Source organism: Cyprinus carpio, chromosome B15 (genome assembly GCF_018340385.1).
Source record: "Cyprinus carpio isolate SPL01 chromosome B15, ASM1834038v1, whole genome shotgun sequence".
Lineage (NCBI taxonomy): Eukaryota > Metazoa > Chordata > Actinopteri > Cypriniformes > Cyprinidae > Cyprinus > Cyprinus carpio.
In genome coordinates, this window is record NC_056611.1 from 16,743,394 (window position 1) to 16,761,915 (window position 18,522).

The window sequence follows — 18,522 nt, forward strand, 5'->3', positions numbered from 1 at the left end:
GAGTCTGGCTACAAGTTGGCCTTTGCTTTCTTATTTGTAAAGGTCTACTCTGACTAACCCTCAAATAAATTACCATGTTAGAGGAACATCAGCCCTTCAGTTATTCACGACAAGTAGATAAACGAAGAAAATATGACAAATGGCATCATTCTCTTAAAAGGTTAGTTAACCCAAAAATAAAAATTCTGTCCTTGTTTACTCAGTTTAGGCTTTTATTAATGTTATTGATGTCTTAATGCCTTTACGACCTTTTTGTATCTTCTGCCTTTTGGTTACCTGTACTTTGAATGGAAGGACAGAAACCTTACAGACTTCATTTCAATTTTTGTTACAAAGATTAACCAAAATCTTATGAGTTTGGTACGACATGACTGTGAGTGATGACAGAATTTCCATTTTTGGGTAACTTCAAGATGAATCTCATAAATAGACAGTTCATCTTGAAATTCAATACTGTTGTAGCATTTAGAAAGAGCAAAAGCATGATACTATACCCTCAACATTTCTATAAACTTCCTGAAAAACAAGCACTTGGGATCCTGATACTCATGCAGGGATGTAGTCTTCTAAGTATAGCACAGCTAGAATAGACTCAGCTCAGTTCAGAGGGTCATCCAATTCACAGTGTGTTTGGCCCCAGGCCCACTGAACCAATATGAGTTTATCTTACAAATAGGAAGTCTGCCCTTTGGGTCAATAGGAACGTTCCTGTCTCTGCGGATGTGAACGGGGAAAAACACCAGTTCCTCACACCCACACTAAACATCCACTGCACAGGGGACTTCCATTACGCATTCCATTATACATGAAATTCCACAAAGATTTTGGCAGTTACTAAGTAAATGGCAGTGGTGCAGGTAACGAATTACAACTACTCACGTTACTGTAATTAAGTAGTTTTTTTGGGGGGGTACTTGTACTTTTTTGAATATATTTTTAAAGCTTTACTTTTACTTGTACTTAAGTACAAATTAAGCAAAATAATTTACTTTGTTACTTTTAAATCATAGTTCGTTACTGAGTACACCCACAATTTAAATTGATATTCAAATCTTTGAAGGCACTTCAGTAGCCAATAAAGATATCCGATCATGAAGGGACCAATAAAAGCCCTGATATCTGAACCGGGAAAAGCCGCTCCTGCAGCAGATGAAGAGCTGATCAGTGAGCTCAGCGTGATTTATGGACTCAAAGCTTGGAGAAACAAACTACATGGTAGTGTCATTTATCTAAATACATAGGCCTAACATACTGTATATGGCTCTTAAATCACTGCTTATAAAATTCAGTGTTGTCATATTTTGATTACCTCAAACTGAATTGAGGTAATTTGTTTTATAATTTTATTACTGACTGTCTACTTGTCTTTTTTGTAAATTCAATTCAATTTGAAATCAAATTTGAAATCAAGCTTCCTTGTTTATGCGGCGCGATAATGCAACACGTAAAAAGACAGTATAAGTAATTATGATCAGTAATTATGTCCCCACTGGATGCTACAAATGCCTCATTTGTAATGGCTTTTATTGTCGCACCAGTGTTTTGACAAATAATGATACCTATCAGATTATGCTACCAACATTGTATTTATCCTACTGTTAGGGTAGGTTTAGGGTTGGGGTAGATGTACATGTTAATGAAGCCTCACACCTAATATCATGCTGGAAGTAAAATCTGATAGGTAGTGCTTTTCGCTATCGAATTATGCTACCATCTGTTTTAATGGGAGGTAGCAAATTCTGACAGGGTCGCACACATTGTCAGAACACCGGGACACGGCATCACAGTATGTTATGGGGTATAACATTTCTGTCACACGCTTGAGGTATTCGGCCAATCATAACAGACTGGATAGCTGGCCAATCAGAGAACACCTTGCTTTTCAGAACAATGAGCTTTTTAAAAATCGATGAGTTTCAGAAAGGCGGGGCATAGATGAGCAACAATAATGTACAGTATGTGGAAAATAATGTGTTTTTTAACCTTAAACTGAATAAACACATTGCATTACACCAAATACAATCTAACCCCGTTAAGATTGAGATTTTTGTGAAAAGTAAAAGTGAAAGTCATGACATTTGCCAAGTATGGTAGTTCTCAGAATTGGTGCTCTGCATTTAACCCATCCAAGTGCACACACACAGCAGTGAGAAGTGAACACACCCCCAGAGCAGTGGGCAGCTATATCCAGCGCCTGGGGAGTAACTGGGGGTTCAGTGCCTTGCTCAAGGGCACTTCAGCCATGGGTATTGAGGGTGGAAGAGAGCACTGTTCATTCACTCCCCACCTGCAACTTTCTAGTTACAAGTCCAATTCTCTAACCATTAGGCCACAGCTGCCTAATGGTAATTGATCAATATTTATATGTATGTAAATAAAGCCTATATTAAAATCTGTTCATCATATAAAGCAAATGTTTATTTTTAGAAGACTTGGATTAAACCAATTTCAAAGCTTGGAATAATGATTGCCTTGAAACAATGGATAATATTGGTTATGGATAATGTAAAATATTATAATATCTATATGGCAGTATACAGTATGTGGTAGTTTTGCCAATAGTATTGAAAATTAGTCATCATGAAATAAAAAATGATCCTACTTACTTTTTTAGTGCACATTACTAGTCTTGTGGTGAACAATTGAAACATGCAAGTCAATACACTAGAAAAAAAAAAAAACTCTTCTGTCGCTTCCGCTCTGGAATGACGTTCTCGCTCTGATAACGTTAGTTAGATAGCTTTGGGAGAATCCTTTTGTTAAGTCATGATGTAAGGACTCCTCTTTCCCGGTCCAAGAGATGGTCCTCACTGCAGAACACAAGATCCAGGGGGCGTGGTTGGATCCGGATCCAACTCCTCCCACCTTACGTATACCTAAACCTACCCCTCTCCACCCCCTGATTTCTAAACCCACCCATCTCCACCCCTTAACCTACCCATCTCCACCCCCTTGATGTGGATCCAACCATGCCCCCTGGATCTTGTGTTCTGCAGTGAGGGACTACTGCAGTCCAAGCCTCTAATCATTTCACTTGAGAATACTATCTCAACAGCCATTTATGAGCACTATTTATTTAATTTTACATATTTAAGCTACGCATTTAAAAAAAAAAAAACAGTCTCCGTGCTCACAGTGTCTCAGACACTAATATTTTAGTGTACTCAGATATTATTAACCACTCCTATCCAACAGTTAATCTGCTGTGAGCAAGAGGTCGAGTGGAGGTGCACCATAATAAAGCCTCGCCCTTTATTCAATATTCCATTTCACTTGAAAATACATCACAACACTGAAGTCAGTTGCAACTTCCAGTTCACATGTACTTTAATATTAAGAAGTTCGAAATTCCTGTATCATTACCACTAATTCATGTACTTTGTCAATAAGATAAAAGTGGGTTTTGTTCAAAGTAGCTTTTATCCACATAGATCTTTGATATGAATATTTTTTGGTAATTAAAAAAATATCGGTGGCTAAAAAGTAACTAGTAACTAGTACTCTGAGTAGTTTTTAAAAAGAAGAATAATTTGTCCTTTTACTTAAGTACTGTTTTGACACCAGTACTTGTAATTGAGTATTATTTCAGCAATGTAACAGTACTTGTAGGCTACTTAAGTACAAATGTTCAATACTCTTTCCACCACTGGTAAATGGAAAGTAACTTGTAAAAACAAAAATACTACTTAAAGTAATTACAATAACTAATAACTAAGTTATAACCCTAACCCTAAACCTAACCATAACCCACCTTATTTTACCCAGTTCTATCTTAGGTAAGTGATTTTGAGCAAGACCTTACTTATTCTTGTTTCTGTATGTAATTATCGCTCATTAGTGTGGTTATATGATGATCAAAGAACGCCCCCTGCTGTTATCAAACCAAATATATAACCAAAAAATATGAACTGGGAACTTAATCTGTAATACAGACGCGAGCTCCAAGTGGACGCGAGTCCTCCGAGGATAATGAAAGGACGCCCTCTGCTGAATGTTTCGTAATAAAAGCATTAGAGCTACAAATGATTACACGTTCGGAATCTGTGGTATTTAATATCAAAAGACAAAGAACTACAAAGAATTCACTTTATCTTGAGTTTAGGTTTTGTAAAGTTTTAGAACTTTGTAGATTGTTTAAAAAACATGGTATATGAATGTGTACACATATATATTTGCATATATATGCAAAAGATATATCATTTAATGGTTAGTCATTATTCATTTGTGTGATTTAGAAGAGTACACTGACTTAAGCATTCAGTAGCACTCAGTTACTAAATCACATACATAGTTTATGCCACTTTGCATTATTGTGACAGGAAAGAAATATATCAAAAATGGTCTTTAAAACACGTTTTTGCAAATAAATCTTGTCTGCAACTGAGATTGCTTTTAGAATTGATGTATGTAGCAGAATCTGGACCTTTGGACACTGTTTTTATGTTTTATGTGCCTGTTAAATCAGCTCACTCGAAGCCCTGCCATTAAGACCAATAAATAGTGTTGTGAATGGTAATGATAAAAGTATTTGAAAGTTCTGGACTTTGATTCAGACGCCCTTCTGAGCTTGTTTCTATCTGGCTGAAGTGCTCTGCTAACAGCTGTGAAGGGGGAAGGCCATGACCTCATGGAAATAAACTGCACAAAGGGAGGATACAAATGTACCTCTCATTCTTCTCAGTGTTACTGCGAAAACATTCTGTTGACGTCTCTGCCAGCAGCCTGGGGAAAATTGGAAATACTTGTCTTAAAACAAAAACATGCAGAAAAGGAGGCGAAAGGATAGATAGATAGAGTGAGAGAAAGAAAGAGAAAGCTACGTTTAGACAAGGGTCTGTTTCGTTTAAACAAAGTTTAGGCTTTGTCTGTAAAATGAGGCTTGTTAACTGCGTGGCTCAGCACACAGAGGCTTACCAAACACAAATCATGGATACTGTCTTTCTATAAATATACAATTCGTATATTAACGCTTAGTCATATTAGCGAAACCTCTGTTGTCAATACCAAAGTAAATACTGCTTACTCAGACGTCATCCAAAATGAACATTTCTGTTGGTCAACAAAGTGAATCCATGAAAAGATAATGAATGTTTTTACCCTCATGCAAATTTCCAGTATGTAAAAAATCTTGAATAAGATGCCGACTATACACTTTTATGATACTTCTGCATCCGTTTTGAAGCTTGAAAGTCCTAAAGTCCACATTCATTGCAACTGTAATGTAAAGAATGAACTGTACATTCTTCAGAAATCTCCATTTGTGTTCCACAGAACGAACAACAGTAAAAGCCCAACTATCACAACAAGATATAGTTTTAAAAACCACTCTAAATTTTACAAGATAGCAGAGTCCATACCACAACTAGGCCTATAACGGCACAGAGGAATGATATTGTTGGAATCACTTTCAAAACATTTTTTTCTGGGCTGATGAATGATACAAACATTGACAGACAATCAGAATCTACACAACTTTAAAGAGCTCGAGCATTTTGGCAGATGATACAACTGCAGCACATGTTTAAAATAAACACAACGTGTTTGTGCATTAGTGTGATGCTAATATAGTTACCATCTTAAGTTATCGGTCTTGGTGTGACGAGCCTTTATTCAGGTTTGGAACAAGTTGAGAGTGAATAAATAATAACAGCATTTCCTGTTAAAGATGAAGTATTGCTTTAAATGCACCATGATGAAACCTGAACCACAGCTCACAGTTTCCCAGCAGTAGAAATGACTTTTCCTTGTAACATTTACTGACGAATTAGGTAATTATGGGAGTCATTTTTTATTGAAGTCATATTCCAGAGACGTGTTGGAAAGTATTTATTGTGCTTTTTCACAAAATATAGACAGCCACAAGAATAAACATTTTCTGTAAAAACAGCAGAAGGTTTTCTTTTTCAGTATTTTCATTTTTTATTCCATATTTCCAAAGAAGTAATGACATTAATGAATTACTTGCATGGAAATACTCCAGTAATTATACTCTGTATGACTACATGTGCTTAGAACATAATCATCTGTGCAATGCTGATCATAACTGATTCTAATGAAGTTATTGCAAATGAAGGCCAATCAAAGGCCTTTGTCTTACCCATGAAAGTATTTTTCTAATTCATAAAACCTGCATGAGCCAGACAGAAAGTTATTTGCAGTGTGTTTTAAATCTATGCAAAAACAGCAGAGTTTTTCCAGTCTGAGTACACTAGGAAACCAGTGAAGGTGCTGTCTGTCTTCGAACTGGAGTAAAAGCCAGTGTACTCGCCCAGGGCCATCTGCACCCACACCTGATCTCCTGGAATCAGGTGCACTAGTGTTCCTCCCGACAGCGAGGCTGGTTTGGACCAGTTCCCAAAGATCTGAAAGTAGGACGCAACGGTGTTTCCATTCTTTATAAGGTCGAACTGCAAGCTGGAGCGGTACACTGTGGCATGAACAGCGAAGTAGTAGACGCCCGGCACTCTGCAGGTGAATCGTCCCGTCTCGGGATTGTAATCCCCCTGCTCATTCAGAATGATTTTTTCAAAACGCACTGCGTCTCCTACCGCCAATGGGCTTGTGCGGGATTCAGACAGCTTGGCGCTAAAAGCTGATTTGGGGGCCACCGCACACTCGCCCGGGCTTCCTCTCTCTCCCTTTTCTCCTGGATCTCCTCGGTCTCCCATAAGGCCCCTCACTCCCGGATGACCTGTGATAAGCATCATGGGATTTTCATCTTTCACTATTGACATTCAATAGATGCTGCAGGGATGACACATTTTTGTAGGCCAAAACCTGGAAATGAGCACTTTAGCACTTCCACCGTTTTGAAGACAATGGGTTTTTGGTTGAATGCCTGAAATAAGGTCTGTGGTTAACACAAGCTCAAGATATTTTCGCGGTTGTTGGAAGTTTAATGGTGGTGATGTTGAAGTCTCGCAACCATGGTGTAGTTTCTTTACAGCCTACGTTTAGCAATTGAATTTAGGCTTCAAAATCAAGTTGTGTTAATTTGTGAACATTATCATGAGGAATAAAATGTAAGTTCATTAGAATAATTTTTCTGCAATAATCCAAAAGACTGTGGGAAAATCCACAGAGGGAACCAGAGTGATACTAATTTCCTAAATAAATAAAAAAACTCATCCCTGCAGCACTCTATGGGAGGAGAAGGTGAGAAAAACATCATTGGGGATGGTATTTTTGTACCTGGTTCTCCTCTGTCTCCTCTTTCCCCTTTCTCTCCGGCTTGAGCATCACGACCATCTCGTCCATCCCTGCCAGGCTGACCGGGGCTGCCATGTAACCCAGGGGATCCTGGGATGCCTGGACTTCCTGTACACAAACTGGGTATCTTGTTGTCTTCGAGTGAGTTAGAACAATGTACTGCAATAACAAGCAGCAATGAAAGAGGATATGTCTGCAGAGATGTCATTGCTCAGTCTGTAGAGAAAATAAAAAAATGGAAGAAAAAAGCAAGTCTTATGCACTTGTATCTTGTTTCAAGATGATTTCAGCATTATGGAGACTGAAAATAGACACATGGTATGAAGTCTGAACATAATGTGAAAAGCAGTACAGCACAGCTCTAAGAGTTGCATGATCTCACTTCTCAGGCAATAGGGTGAGTATGCCAAGGGAAATTTGACAGTACATCGTAATTACTAAAGCACAAGCTCTGTGGTGTAAGTGTAAATTCAGATGAAAAAGACTTAGAAATATTGTTTAGGAATTCATGTCTGATAGCCTGCAGCCCAGTGAAGCCTTTAAAAAGCTTTTAAAGGATGCAGAAGCACCATAAAAGTACCAAAAAGTACCTAAATTCTGAAAAAAATCCTAAAGTCATATGGTGATTTTATTTATTTCAGAGCCTGACAGCATTAGTCCTGTTTCACTCTTATTGATATTGAAAAGAGTGGCCAGAATATTCTTATATAAGAAAGTTTGAAATGACACAAGGCTGAGTAAATGATGGCAGCTTTATTTTTTGGGTGAACTATCCCTATTTTGTCAGCTAATATAAAGTAGATTCTTCACTTATTGCAAATTGTCTTGTGCAACCAATAAATTCTATCAATATACAGTAATTGTTAAATAATCAACACAAGAACTCTTAAAAACAGTAAGAATTTCAGTTTTTCACACTGCTGTGCATGCTGGGAGCTCCAACACTAAACAAATCAGCAATATTTTTATATAGTAATTCACATTTCCTAAAAAAGCTCAGTAAGTTGGATATAATCTGCAGTTTGAGGGTTTGAAAACTTAATGTTTCTAGTTAGTTGGTGAACAACGGAAATGCTAATTAGTATAATAAAGTTTACTGTCTACCATCTATCACTGATGAGGTGCTGAAGGCAGTCAATAATCAGGCCTCAAACACACACAGTCTGTGCAATAGGATGTATTCATGGGCTTGTACACTCTCGTAATCTTGCCTGGAACGAAGCATTTCCAAGATTTTATGCCTTGCTGTAAATCAGCAGGTTCGGTTCAAGTCTGCTGTCTGTCAAACAGCTGTTTCTTATAAGTTGAAGAGAAACTGCTGATGATTCACCTTGAGAAATGCAACCAGACCACCAAAGCATTCTTCAAAAATTCAGCAGAATCAGTTAAAGCACTGGTATCTTCAGTTCAATAGAAACATCTGTTCAAGGACATCTGGAAAGTTATCTCTCAGGGCCTTGTTTATGTATTTTGGTTCTAAATGCACAGAGCAGCTCAAGCTTTGAGCCATGTTAGGACATAAGAGGAATGACTGCCAAAGAGTGCAGAACAAATATCGCATTCCAGTGTCAACTGAAGTCTGATTTCCAAACAAAGCACATTACTCACTATTATGCTTCACATTGTTTATTACTGAAGCATTGTGTTATTGTGTATAAGGCTGCCATAATATTATTGCAACAAAATATTAACATTGGGGTTTATTCCCTCTATATCACAGCATAATTTATACTTTACTAAAAATTTAACTTTGGGTTTAAATATGGGAAGGATCAGCTTTCCCCTTCAGTGCTTATCTTGAAACTTCAGTGCATTATAAATGGGTCTGAACTGCCATTATTCATAAATTAGTACACTCAGGAAAAAAAAAAGTACAAAAGCTGTCACTGGGGCAGCAACCTTTCAAAAGGAATATACTTTATACCTATTATTTTCCCCTAAATGGTGCATACTGGTACCTTAAAAGTACATATTAGTACACAAATGGTATTAGGTATTTTAAGAAAAGCTCATTTCTTAGTTTTCGAATATTTGCCTTCAGAAATGTGATTTGCAGTAAACAGTATCTTTACTGAGAGTGAGCAGTAGTGATGAACAATCTTGACAAAACAAAAGTTACGTAAGAGGGTTCATATTCTTTCCATTTAGAGACTCAGTGGAGTTATTTCATAGTAAAGAACATTACTGGTAGTCAAAGTGAAATAATATAGTTACATCTGCACTAAAGTGTCTAAATGGTAAACTGTCTACACAAAAATTTTAAGAATTTACCTATAAAAATGTTTCCATAACACTTTATTAGTGAAAGCAGTCAGACCTTCATGACTAAACAAATTTTAGCTATGGAAAAAAATAATTAAACTCACCATTTACGTTTTTTGAATCTTCACTGGATTGACAGGATTGAGCAAGCGAAAGAGAAACGAGCAGTGAAACTCTTTTCTTTGCCGTCCAAGGCGTCTGGGAAAAAATGAGCACTCCTACTCTTCAGGGGAAATGGGGAGCTATTGGAAGCCAATTAGAAATAGGGAGGCTGGGAGATGGGGAGGGAGAAAGAGAGATCATCCAAGGGACGGAGACTAAATGTTTGTAGCTTGTCCAAGCATAAACATTATCTGATACAGTAGAGCTCTAGAGAAGGGGTCTTGGGCGCCAGTGAACAGTCTGGCGGGACCCATGTGTATTTAATCAGAGTGGGGTTTACAAAGGAAAGATGCTAGTTCATTGTGGCTGGCGAATTTGTGAACAATAAACCATTTGGGGATTACAGCCCTGTGGTCAAGTTAGAGAATGAACTATTCTTGCTTTAAAAATACAAAGCATACTTTCTAAACATTTTCAATGATCATGTGACACAACCGCTTTATATAAACAAATCTTCTGGATTCATTGTTGCCACATCAAGAGAAAAAAATCCTCGTATTTGGAAAATGATGTGGTTATTTCTGAGTTTAAAGGAGCAGTGAAAATCTGCATGCATGAATGAAAGATGGTGGGATGTGCTGATGTGGGTGGCAGTTCAGACACATGGTTCTAATTACTTTTTTAGCTTTATTTAGATGACAAAGCTTACCCATTAGGGTTATCCAGGCCTTCTAGAACACTTATTCAGCATTTTAAATCAAATGGCTCATAAACTACTTCAGGGAAACTGCCAGTGGCTCCTTGTTGTCTGTAGGATTTCATGAGGCCAGGTCCTTCACATTATGAACAGCTGGTTGAAACTAGACACCCTTTTCTTGGAGTGAATGGTTTCAATAAAAAGTTACATGTTTACATTGTAATGCCAGATTAATGTGTGTTTTGCATCATGAATACTTTTTAGTCACTCTAACCATTAAAACTCAGCAGGGCTTTTGTTTTTTTGATGCTGTACCTTTAAAATAAATAATTTGCATGTAAAACCAAGGCAAGCGGTTTAACTGCTGTTTTATTTTCTAAGGCCTGTATTATATTATGACAGGATGACCAAATTTGTTACACAAACAGTTTAGAACAGACTGAAATAAGGAATCAGCTGTTGAAAATGAACTTGAGCAGCTCTTTCCAGTAATGTGATCCATATGCAGAGCTGTAGGTGCTACACATAACCAGAAACAGCACATTACTTTTCATGTTGTTGTTGTTTTTTTCTTTTTTGTTTGAGAAGAATACCATCTGCTGTAGTTCCTTCTTGTTGGTTAACATGACTGGTTGGGTCAAGTCCCTGAACATTATTCAACACAAAAACATAATGGTTCTTTTTTCGCACCTATAGTTGAATGAAGAACCGTTAACATCCACTGAACATTTCCATTGCACAAAAGGTTCATATATAGTTGAAAAAGGTTCATCAGGATATTTAGGTTCTTTGGGGAAACCAAATTGATGCAAAATTCCCTTTTGAATCCTGTATTTATTTATTTATTTATTTATTTTACACCATGTCACCAATTGAAGTCCAGAACCAGGAAACTACTGGTTTAACAATACTAGGAAGGTAAAAAGACAAGATATCAAGTTTGAGTAAACAAGACATGTTTATTATTTAAACTATCACTTAAATAAAAAAAGTGCATAGAAAATAAACATGATTAGAAATTTTCCTTTTTACAGTTGTTATGTACAATTTTTTTTCCTCATTATACATTCATCCTTAAGTAGTTTGTGGTTGAATATTTTCGATTAACAAATTTTCCTTCATTTTTCTGTAAAATGGTAAAACACTGATGGGGCAACTTGGAGAAAAAAAGAAAAGAAATAAAAACCTTAAAACTGTCAGTATTAACATCTCGAAGCTACAGGGGAAAGGAAGTGTTGGTAAGACAAAGGAAAACTTACGTCCTCCAAGAGGAAGAAGTTAAAATCTCTCCCTCTCAAGACCTCTCTGACTCCCTAAAGTAACTCCGATGGTCCGCAACTCATTTCTGTACAAAGTGAACCATGTTAAAACTCCAAAAACAGGGAGCGCAGTCACCTGCTCTCAGAAGGAGATTTACCTCAGTGTACATCTTGTTTGCAGAAATAAATAAATAGAATGGTTACCATTACTCATTACAGAACATCACATAAGAAAAAGTACAACTTAAGATCCAATAGGAGAGAGAGGTATAGGTGACATGTTTGGGTTTAGGCAAGGGCATTTTTTCCTGATGTCCACAAACTGTTAAAAATGTACAGGGTAAAATAACGCAGACTACACCATCAAAAGCAAACAAATTATCAAAGCTCAAAAAGTTTACAACCACATTTTACATTAACTCGTTTCATAATATAAATACCGCTCCTTTCCAAAAAAAAAAAAAAAAAAAAGGTAAAAAAAAAATGAACAAATTAAAAGAAAAAAGAAAAAAAACTGCAATGCTCCATTGAGGGAACATACACAGGCACAGGAAAACTGGTACTTGATCTTGATATTAAAATGATGCACATTAGTTACTCTAAAGTTTATCTGTAACACAAAACCATTATAGATTATACACTGAACATTGCAATTAACCATTATGAAGCTGCTGTTTGCTACTGTTACTAAGTTTGTCTGTCCATTCCGTATATTGTGTAGATATTGAAGTACAAGTTACTATTCATACACGTTTAGTTTAAATATATCCATGTATATTGTGTATACATATATACTGATGATTATAATTACAGGAGAAGGTGTGGTACCACTTGTGTGGTGTGGAAGAGTAAAGTCCAGGAAAACGACAGACCATGTCTGCTTCTGAAACACTGACCGAGCGCTGTTATACCAGTTTATGGAGCATCTGACGTTGTATTGATGTCTGTGCAGGAGTCTATTACAAAGCCCTTAGGATTAGTAACTGCATTACAAAAAAAAAATATATTAATAAAATAAAAATCTTATTTCATTAGACTGAGCAATAGTTTCTGTAGAACCCTGCTGTATAATCCTCCTATTTTATGCAATAAAAAGCTGTCCCGTATCTTCCCATCCTTTCATGTTGAAAAAAAAAAAAAAAAAAAATAAAAAAAAAAAAAAAAAATCAAAACAAAACAAAATTCTAGAATACATTCAACAACGGCCTAGCTGCAGAGTTCAGCACGTCCTGTTCCACAGGGGTGCCAGGGCGAGAGGAAAGTTGGGCGAGACCCCCAAGAATCCCTGAAAGAGATGGCTAAACCGCAAATTCTGATCAGTATAAACACGTATACAAATATGAGGCAGCAGCCAACAAATGTTCAATGTGAGGAAACGTACAGAACTCTGATCTTCAGTGCCATAGTCAAAAGTGAAATGCTGGAAAAAGTCAAAATTATTGCAGCCTAGGTACAGTGAGGGCTGGAGGGGGTCTGCAGTGGCCAAGGAAAAAAACACAACTGTTTTAGAGTTTTAGAGACACAGAGGAACTGGCCTTGAAAGTGGCTAACTAAGGAAGCCACGGTTGCCCAAAGCAGCTTCGTCTAGAGGTATGTACAGATCCCAAGCCATTCTTGTGCTACAGCATCCCTTTAAAAACCATCGTGACTTTACATAAAAAATAAAACAAGAGTCAAATTTCAAGTGGAATCTGCTTGTGCCCTAGTTAAAACAGCTTTGAACGTTTCTCCATAGTCTGGAGCCTCTCAGCTGACTGTCCAAACAAGTTCTAACGCCTAACATCCAAAAACGAAAATAACAACCAGAGAAATTTACAGTGAAGGCACCAAACTTCTGATCTGAAAGACGGAAGAACAATCCACAGAACATCCACAAAAATAATAAAGCCACATCTGTCTTAGCCTTATTCAAATAGGGGTCAAACTCGAGCTCTGAAAAGAGCCGAGATGGGAACAGGTGTGGGGAGTGTTGACATTTACAAGAAAACGAAATGATGATACGAGCAAATAATGTGCATTGACTGAATGGCTGGCTGGAGTGTCCATGCAGTGCCAAGGCAACATGTGTTGAAGAAGACTGGGAAGAAGACTGATCTTCAGTGCACAAGACCGTGAGGAAACAAGAGCCCTCCGCCCTCTCCTCCTCCATATATATAGTGCTTTACAAGTAGTTTTACACGGGATAGCCTCAGTGGCGAATCCTTGCATTACACCAATCTCTAAGAAAATATTTTGATATAACAAAATATATGGAATAAACTTTGGGACTTGTCAGTTGCTAGAATGCCAGAGAAGGATTTTATGCATCTTTCCTCCAAGTTTAGAAAACGCAAAGAGGGACTTTTAAGGGAAGATGGGCTGTTCTTGCATGTGATTTTAAGGCTGGCACTAAAAAAGGAGAGTCGCATCAAATCGATTTGCACTTAGAAAGGCTCACTAAACTTACACACCTATTTGAAATGATATTTGAAATGTGCATGCTTGACCTGGGTTGGCAATGAGAGCCACTGGTGGACCGCACTCTGTGGAAACAGTAACTGCTTCAATCTTTGGAACAGAAGGAAACATTTGGGCTACAAAAACAAACAAAAAAAAATATCTCGAGACAGTGCTATAAAAATTTCTGGACAAAGCATTAGTGTTCTATATCTATTCTTTCCTACAAAAATGTTGATAAAATAAATACAATGTATTATTAAAAATATAAATACCATTTTTAAGTGCTATTCACCAATGAGTGCTTTTCCAGCCATTTGTATAGAAAAATATACATATTATTTACATCATTCAAAGAATGATATTTCTGTCAGTGACATGAGACAACAAAAATAGTTTTTAAATTGCCTCAAAAACGTAATCTTAATTTTATACACAAATACGGGCCTAGAGAGTAAAAAAAAACAAAAACTCCCTAATGGTGAGACAATAAATAAACTGGTAATAGCATCTGGACTCACTAAAATCCTATGAGATTTTGTAACAACATGCAAATTATACTTCTTTGCAATACAATGCAATTAAGCTACTTTCTCTCTAAATTACTATAAAAACGGATAGTAAATAAAAGCATGTTATCCACCCCCAGACCTCAGAAATGGCTCTGGTCCACTGGTCAGTCCACCAGGATCTCAACCTGCCAGCCACACATCTTATAAGCTCTTCCTTGCCTACTCTCCATAACACATTTCTTCCTACCACTGACAACAAAAGAACATTTACCATTTTTCTTCAAATCTATTCCTGGGACCACTGCTCCCCCTAGTGTTTCCCCTCATCATCTCTCCTATGAGATATTTACAGTGTCTTCCATACAGAGAATCAGGCCCAGCTTGGCAAGGATGACCATGGATGCTCTGAAGGCTTCGATGTACATTCAAAAAGTGAGAGATGGTCAGGCTAAAAAAAAGGATTATGTATCGTCAATCTAAAAACATTAAATCTTTCCCTTCCGAAATTGCACTTTGGTGTAGAATGGAACGATGTGGCAATTTTTCAGTAATTTGTCACACTCAGTAAATAAGGGCAGGCCAGACTCGACTTATTACAAATTTAAAACTTTTCACAATATCCTTCTTAAAAAATTTTTAACAAAAACAAAACAGTAAAATAAAAGATCTGATACAAAAGTTAAGAATGAGGGGCACTAATCTCTTAAATTGGGCATCAATAAAGGGGACACAAGGGCAATCTTCTCCATTGCGACTCCGCTCAGTTGTCTTTTCTAAAAATCAAACAACTTAAGAGGCACAATTCCATTAACCTTCTGATAACCTGAGCCTGCTTCAGTAAAAAAAGAAAAGAAAAAAAAAAACATTTAAAATGTCTCTTCCCTGGCAAGAATACAAGCTTGATAGCATTCACAGACAGTATTAGCTTGCGAGTTTGCTTTCAATTGAGGAACTTGCGACACTTCTTTGCCCCGCAGTTGCAAGGCAGCTTATTGCCTGGTTCTTCGATGGGGAACTTGTAATCGTACGTGAGCTCCTCGCCTTTATAGATTCTGCGTGTGGCGAAAATGACAATGTGCTTCTGACCGTCAACACTGACCACGCGGGAGTAGCAGTTGGGCTCACATGAGTGGTTAATGAATCGAGCTGCATTGCCATGCATGGTGGCATCCACAACCTCATAGTCATCGATACGAAACATGTAGCAGCCAATGCCCTAAGTAAAAACAAAAAAAGACAAATCCATGAGGAACATCAGTGTTGTTGGCGTTTTAAATTAATTGCACTGATAGACTAAGCATTAGATTTCTACCTTGCTGTCATAGTATTTCTCCCGCTTGTCAGTGAGGACAGAGCGAATGACATTGCCAGAATACTCGATCACCATCTCTCCAGCGTCAATGTTTTTCCTGCAGAACAGACCTCTGCCATGTACGGCTGATCTGCAAACGATATACAGGATGCACATGATGGTACGCAACAAAGATGCATGCTTTTCATTCCTCAATCCAACCATTTTTGGTTTGAATAGAAAGCGTTTATACCTGTAGACACCCACAGCTTCCCTGGATGCTTTCTTTAAGTGCCTAAACCTCATAGGCAGTGGTAAGTCCATGCTGGTGGCCCGTCTGTGAAAAAAACAGGTGCTGTGATGTTTTAATCCACAAATGTAAAGGATAGGGAAGTAACGATTCACTCAACTCACGAACCAATCCGATTCATGACTTTGATTCCACGATTAGATTCGATTCACGGTTATTTATTTTAACAAAATATTTAAGACAAATTATAAATTAAAGGTGTCCTTTTATTATTGCTTGGACAAAATGCTGTACATTTCTTTGTGAAATATAACTTTAATAATATACTAATATAGCAAGGGGGGCACATAATTCATAAGAGAACCTGGAGATTTAGTTTGGTCCTCACACTGCATATAGCGTGACCCATTAAATATAACTATAAAAAATAAATGAATAATAGTGATAATATTATTTTTTTATTTTAATATATATATCTATATCCACAACCTCGCAGTCATCGATACGAAACATGTAGATTGCTTCTATTGTCCTCATTTGTAAGTCACTTTGGATAAAAGCGTCTGCTAAATGACAAAATTGAAATAGAATGTAAATGGAAATAACAAAACTAAATTCAAAATTTTAAAACAAGCTCCAAATCAAATAAATAACACAAATAAAATAAATCTCTTCATATAAACAAAATAAGGCTTTGTCTGTGCTCTTTCCATTTAAATTAGAGGCCACCACTGCATTTTAATCATGATCCAAACAAAGATGCTGCATACTTGCAACATGAGCAGTTTTTCATATAAATTAGATTGTATAATTTCAAAATTTTGAAGCAAAAATAGAATGTTTTGACTTCAGTTTTGTGAAACTATACATACAAATATCTGCATGAAACAGTGGACGAGCTGAACAAGATGCAGATTCACTCTCTGCCAGCAGGTGGCGCTTTAAGCGTTTCCTTGGTTTCTGCTGTAAACCACGCAGCACTGCACTTATGAACTTTAATATGCATTATACATAGGCAAGATGAAAAGAAAAAATACAATCTAAAGTCCCTTCAAACATGCATTCATAGAAACTCCTACCCCTAAATGAATTGCGATTTGTTTAGCATTTCAACCGATTTGAATCGTCACATATTTGAATCGATTTTCAACCGGCTCGTGGTTAATCGTTACATCCCTAGTAAAGGAGGTCAGAACAGGACAAGTAAGGTTACTCACCGAGCAGACTTCTGCAGCATCTCCTCCTCTTCTTCCTCCCGGGGGTTATATACAGGAGGCTGACGGTGTTTGGAGGCCAGGAAATTAAACATGTCCAAAACTGATCGCCTAAAAATTTAATAAAAAAAACAAAAAAAAGTCAATTAGACTGTTCACAAACATAACTTTGAATTCACCATTGTAGAAAGGTTTAAGATTTTCAGGCACTGCCAAAATGAACACCGACCAGCCTGGCCATGACACACACCTGTGGTACACCTCAGCACGGGCAGATCCATGAGGGTTAACAGGAGGATCTTCTGACTCCTCAGGTTTGTGGAAGCGAAATCTGTAGTTTCTGCAATGCCTGGCTCCATATAGCTGCTCAAGTAGAAACACTACAGCATCGTGAACCACACCGAGCATCTTCAACCCATTTACTCCTGAAAGAGAAAGTTGATGTGAAATACAAGATGTGCTTGCTTAATTCATAAAATAAATATGTGCAAGGATTAAAATAATTGCTCTAATATGTCTATACCTTGAAATGAAAGTGCCTTGAGTCTAGCATTGGACCGGGCTTCTTGCACTTTATCTGTCAGGGACTTCCAGGCCTCTGAAAAGATACAGGAAACAGGAAATTAATTTCACAGAAGACTGACTGTAATTACCAAACAAAGAACATCATACTCCTTACTGAGTCTATAACTCTGCATTACACTTTATTATCTAGATCTCACTTACCCTCAATACTTTCACAGCGAATCTGAAATCCATCATCACTGCAGATTTCAAATATGAGCCCTTTCTTGGGCTTGTAGTCCAGAGAGGAGTCTCTCCCACTGTCCCTTTGATCAGGTGTTTCCACTGAAAATGCATTAGATCCTTTCCCATCACCCTTACTAGGCAGTCCTGTAAAAAAAAAAAAAAATTACAAAAAAAAACAAAAAAAAACCTATTAGCACTGCAACATTCAACTGAGATGGACAGTCAGGCCTAACATTTTACCCACCTGCAGTCTTTGGCTTCTCATCATGAGTGTCCATGGTTTTACGTTTAAGAGAAGAAGAATCGGCTGTCTTAGTTGCAGAGTCACTGTGAAGGAAAAAAATTTTTTAATAGGTCAGATACAACTAAGTAAACTGAAAAGTTGTGATTGATCTTTACAATTGTTAACCTTGTTTTTGAACCGGTTTCATTTGACTGCCCTGTATCCATTGGCTCAGGCGATGAAAGTTCCTGGTCCCTATAATAAACAATTTTTTAGCATGTTTAAACATTTTTATTCCAACAATAAGCAATATGCTT

General features: G+C 37.2%; 2 protein-coding genes across 3 annotated transcripts in view; both read right to left on the minus strand.

The window, feature by feature from the left end:
* Nucleotides 1–5,802: 5,802 nt before the first annotated feature.
* Nucleotides 5,803–9,726, minus strand: c1qtnf5 (C1q and TNF related 5). The gene is made up of 3 exons (XM_019116576.2): nt 9,576–9,726; nt 7,192–7,425; nt 5,803–6,691 (listed from the first exon to the last, which is right to left on the minus strand). Exons 2-3 carry the CDS (start codon nt 7,415–7,417, stop codon nt 6,171–6,173), a joined length of 747 nt encoding a protein of 248 aa, XP_018972121.1. The 5' UTR covers nt 7,418–7,425; nt 9,576–9,726; the 3' UTR covers nt 5,803–6,170.
* Nucleotides 9,727–11,204: 1,478 nt separating this feature from the next.
* Nucleotides 11,205–18,522, minus strand: part of LOC109103211 (histone-lysine N-methyltransferase 2A-like) — a 33,244-nt gene continuing 25,926 nt past the window's right edge. For both annotated transcript variants that reach the window (XM_042739484.1, XM_042739482.1), the window contains exons 27-35: nt 18,392–18,460; nt 18,227–18,309; nt 17,959–18,126; nt 17,756–17,830; nt 17,483–17,657; nt 17,236–17,343; nt 16,022–16,105; nt 15,790–15,919; nt 11,205–15,693 (exon numbers count right to left, since the gene is read on the minus strand). In XM_042739484.1, the coding sequence (XP_042595418.1) occupies nt 15,418–15,693; nt 15,790–15,919; nt 16,022–16,105; nt 17,236–17,343; nt 17,483–17,657; nt 17,756–17,830; nt 17,959–18,126; nt 18,227–18,309; nt 18,392–18,460 (1,168 nt within the window). In that variant the 3' untranslated portion in view covers nt 11,205–15,417. The remainder of the gene's footprint in view (nt 15,694–15,789; nt 15,920–16,021; nt 16,106–17,235; nt 17,344–17,482; nt 17,658–17,755; nt 17,831–17,958; nt 18,127–18,226; nt 18,310–18,391; nt 18,461–18,522) is intronic.

Bases quoted from the DNA above. Each gene is read 5' to 3' on its own strand.
- c1qtnf5 (XM_019116576.2), bottom strand. From the start codon at position 7,417: ATGACATCTCTGCAGACATATCCTCTTTCATTGCTGCTTGTTATTGCA. The intron at 6,692-7,191 runs GTACAAAAATAC...TGCTTATCACAG, and splicing joins AGGAGACAGAGGAGAACCAG to GTCATCCGGGAGTGAGGGGC.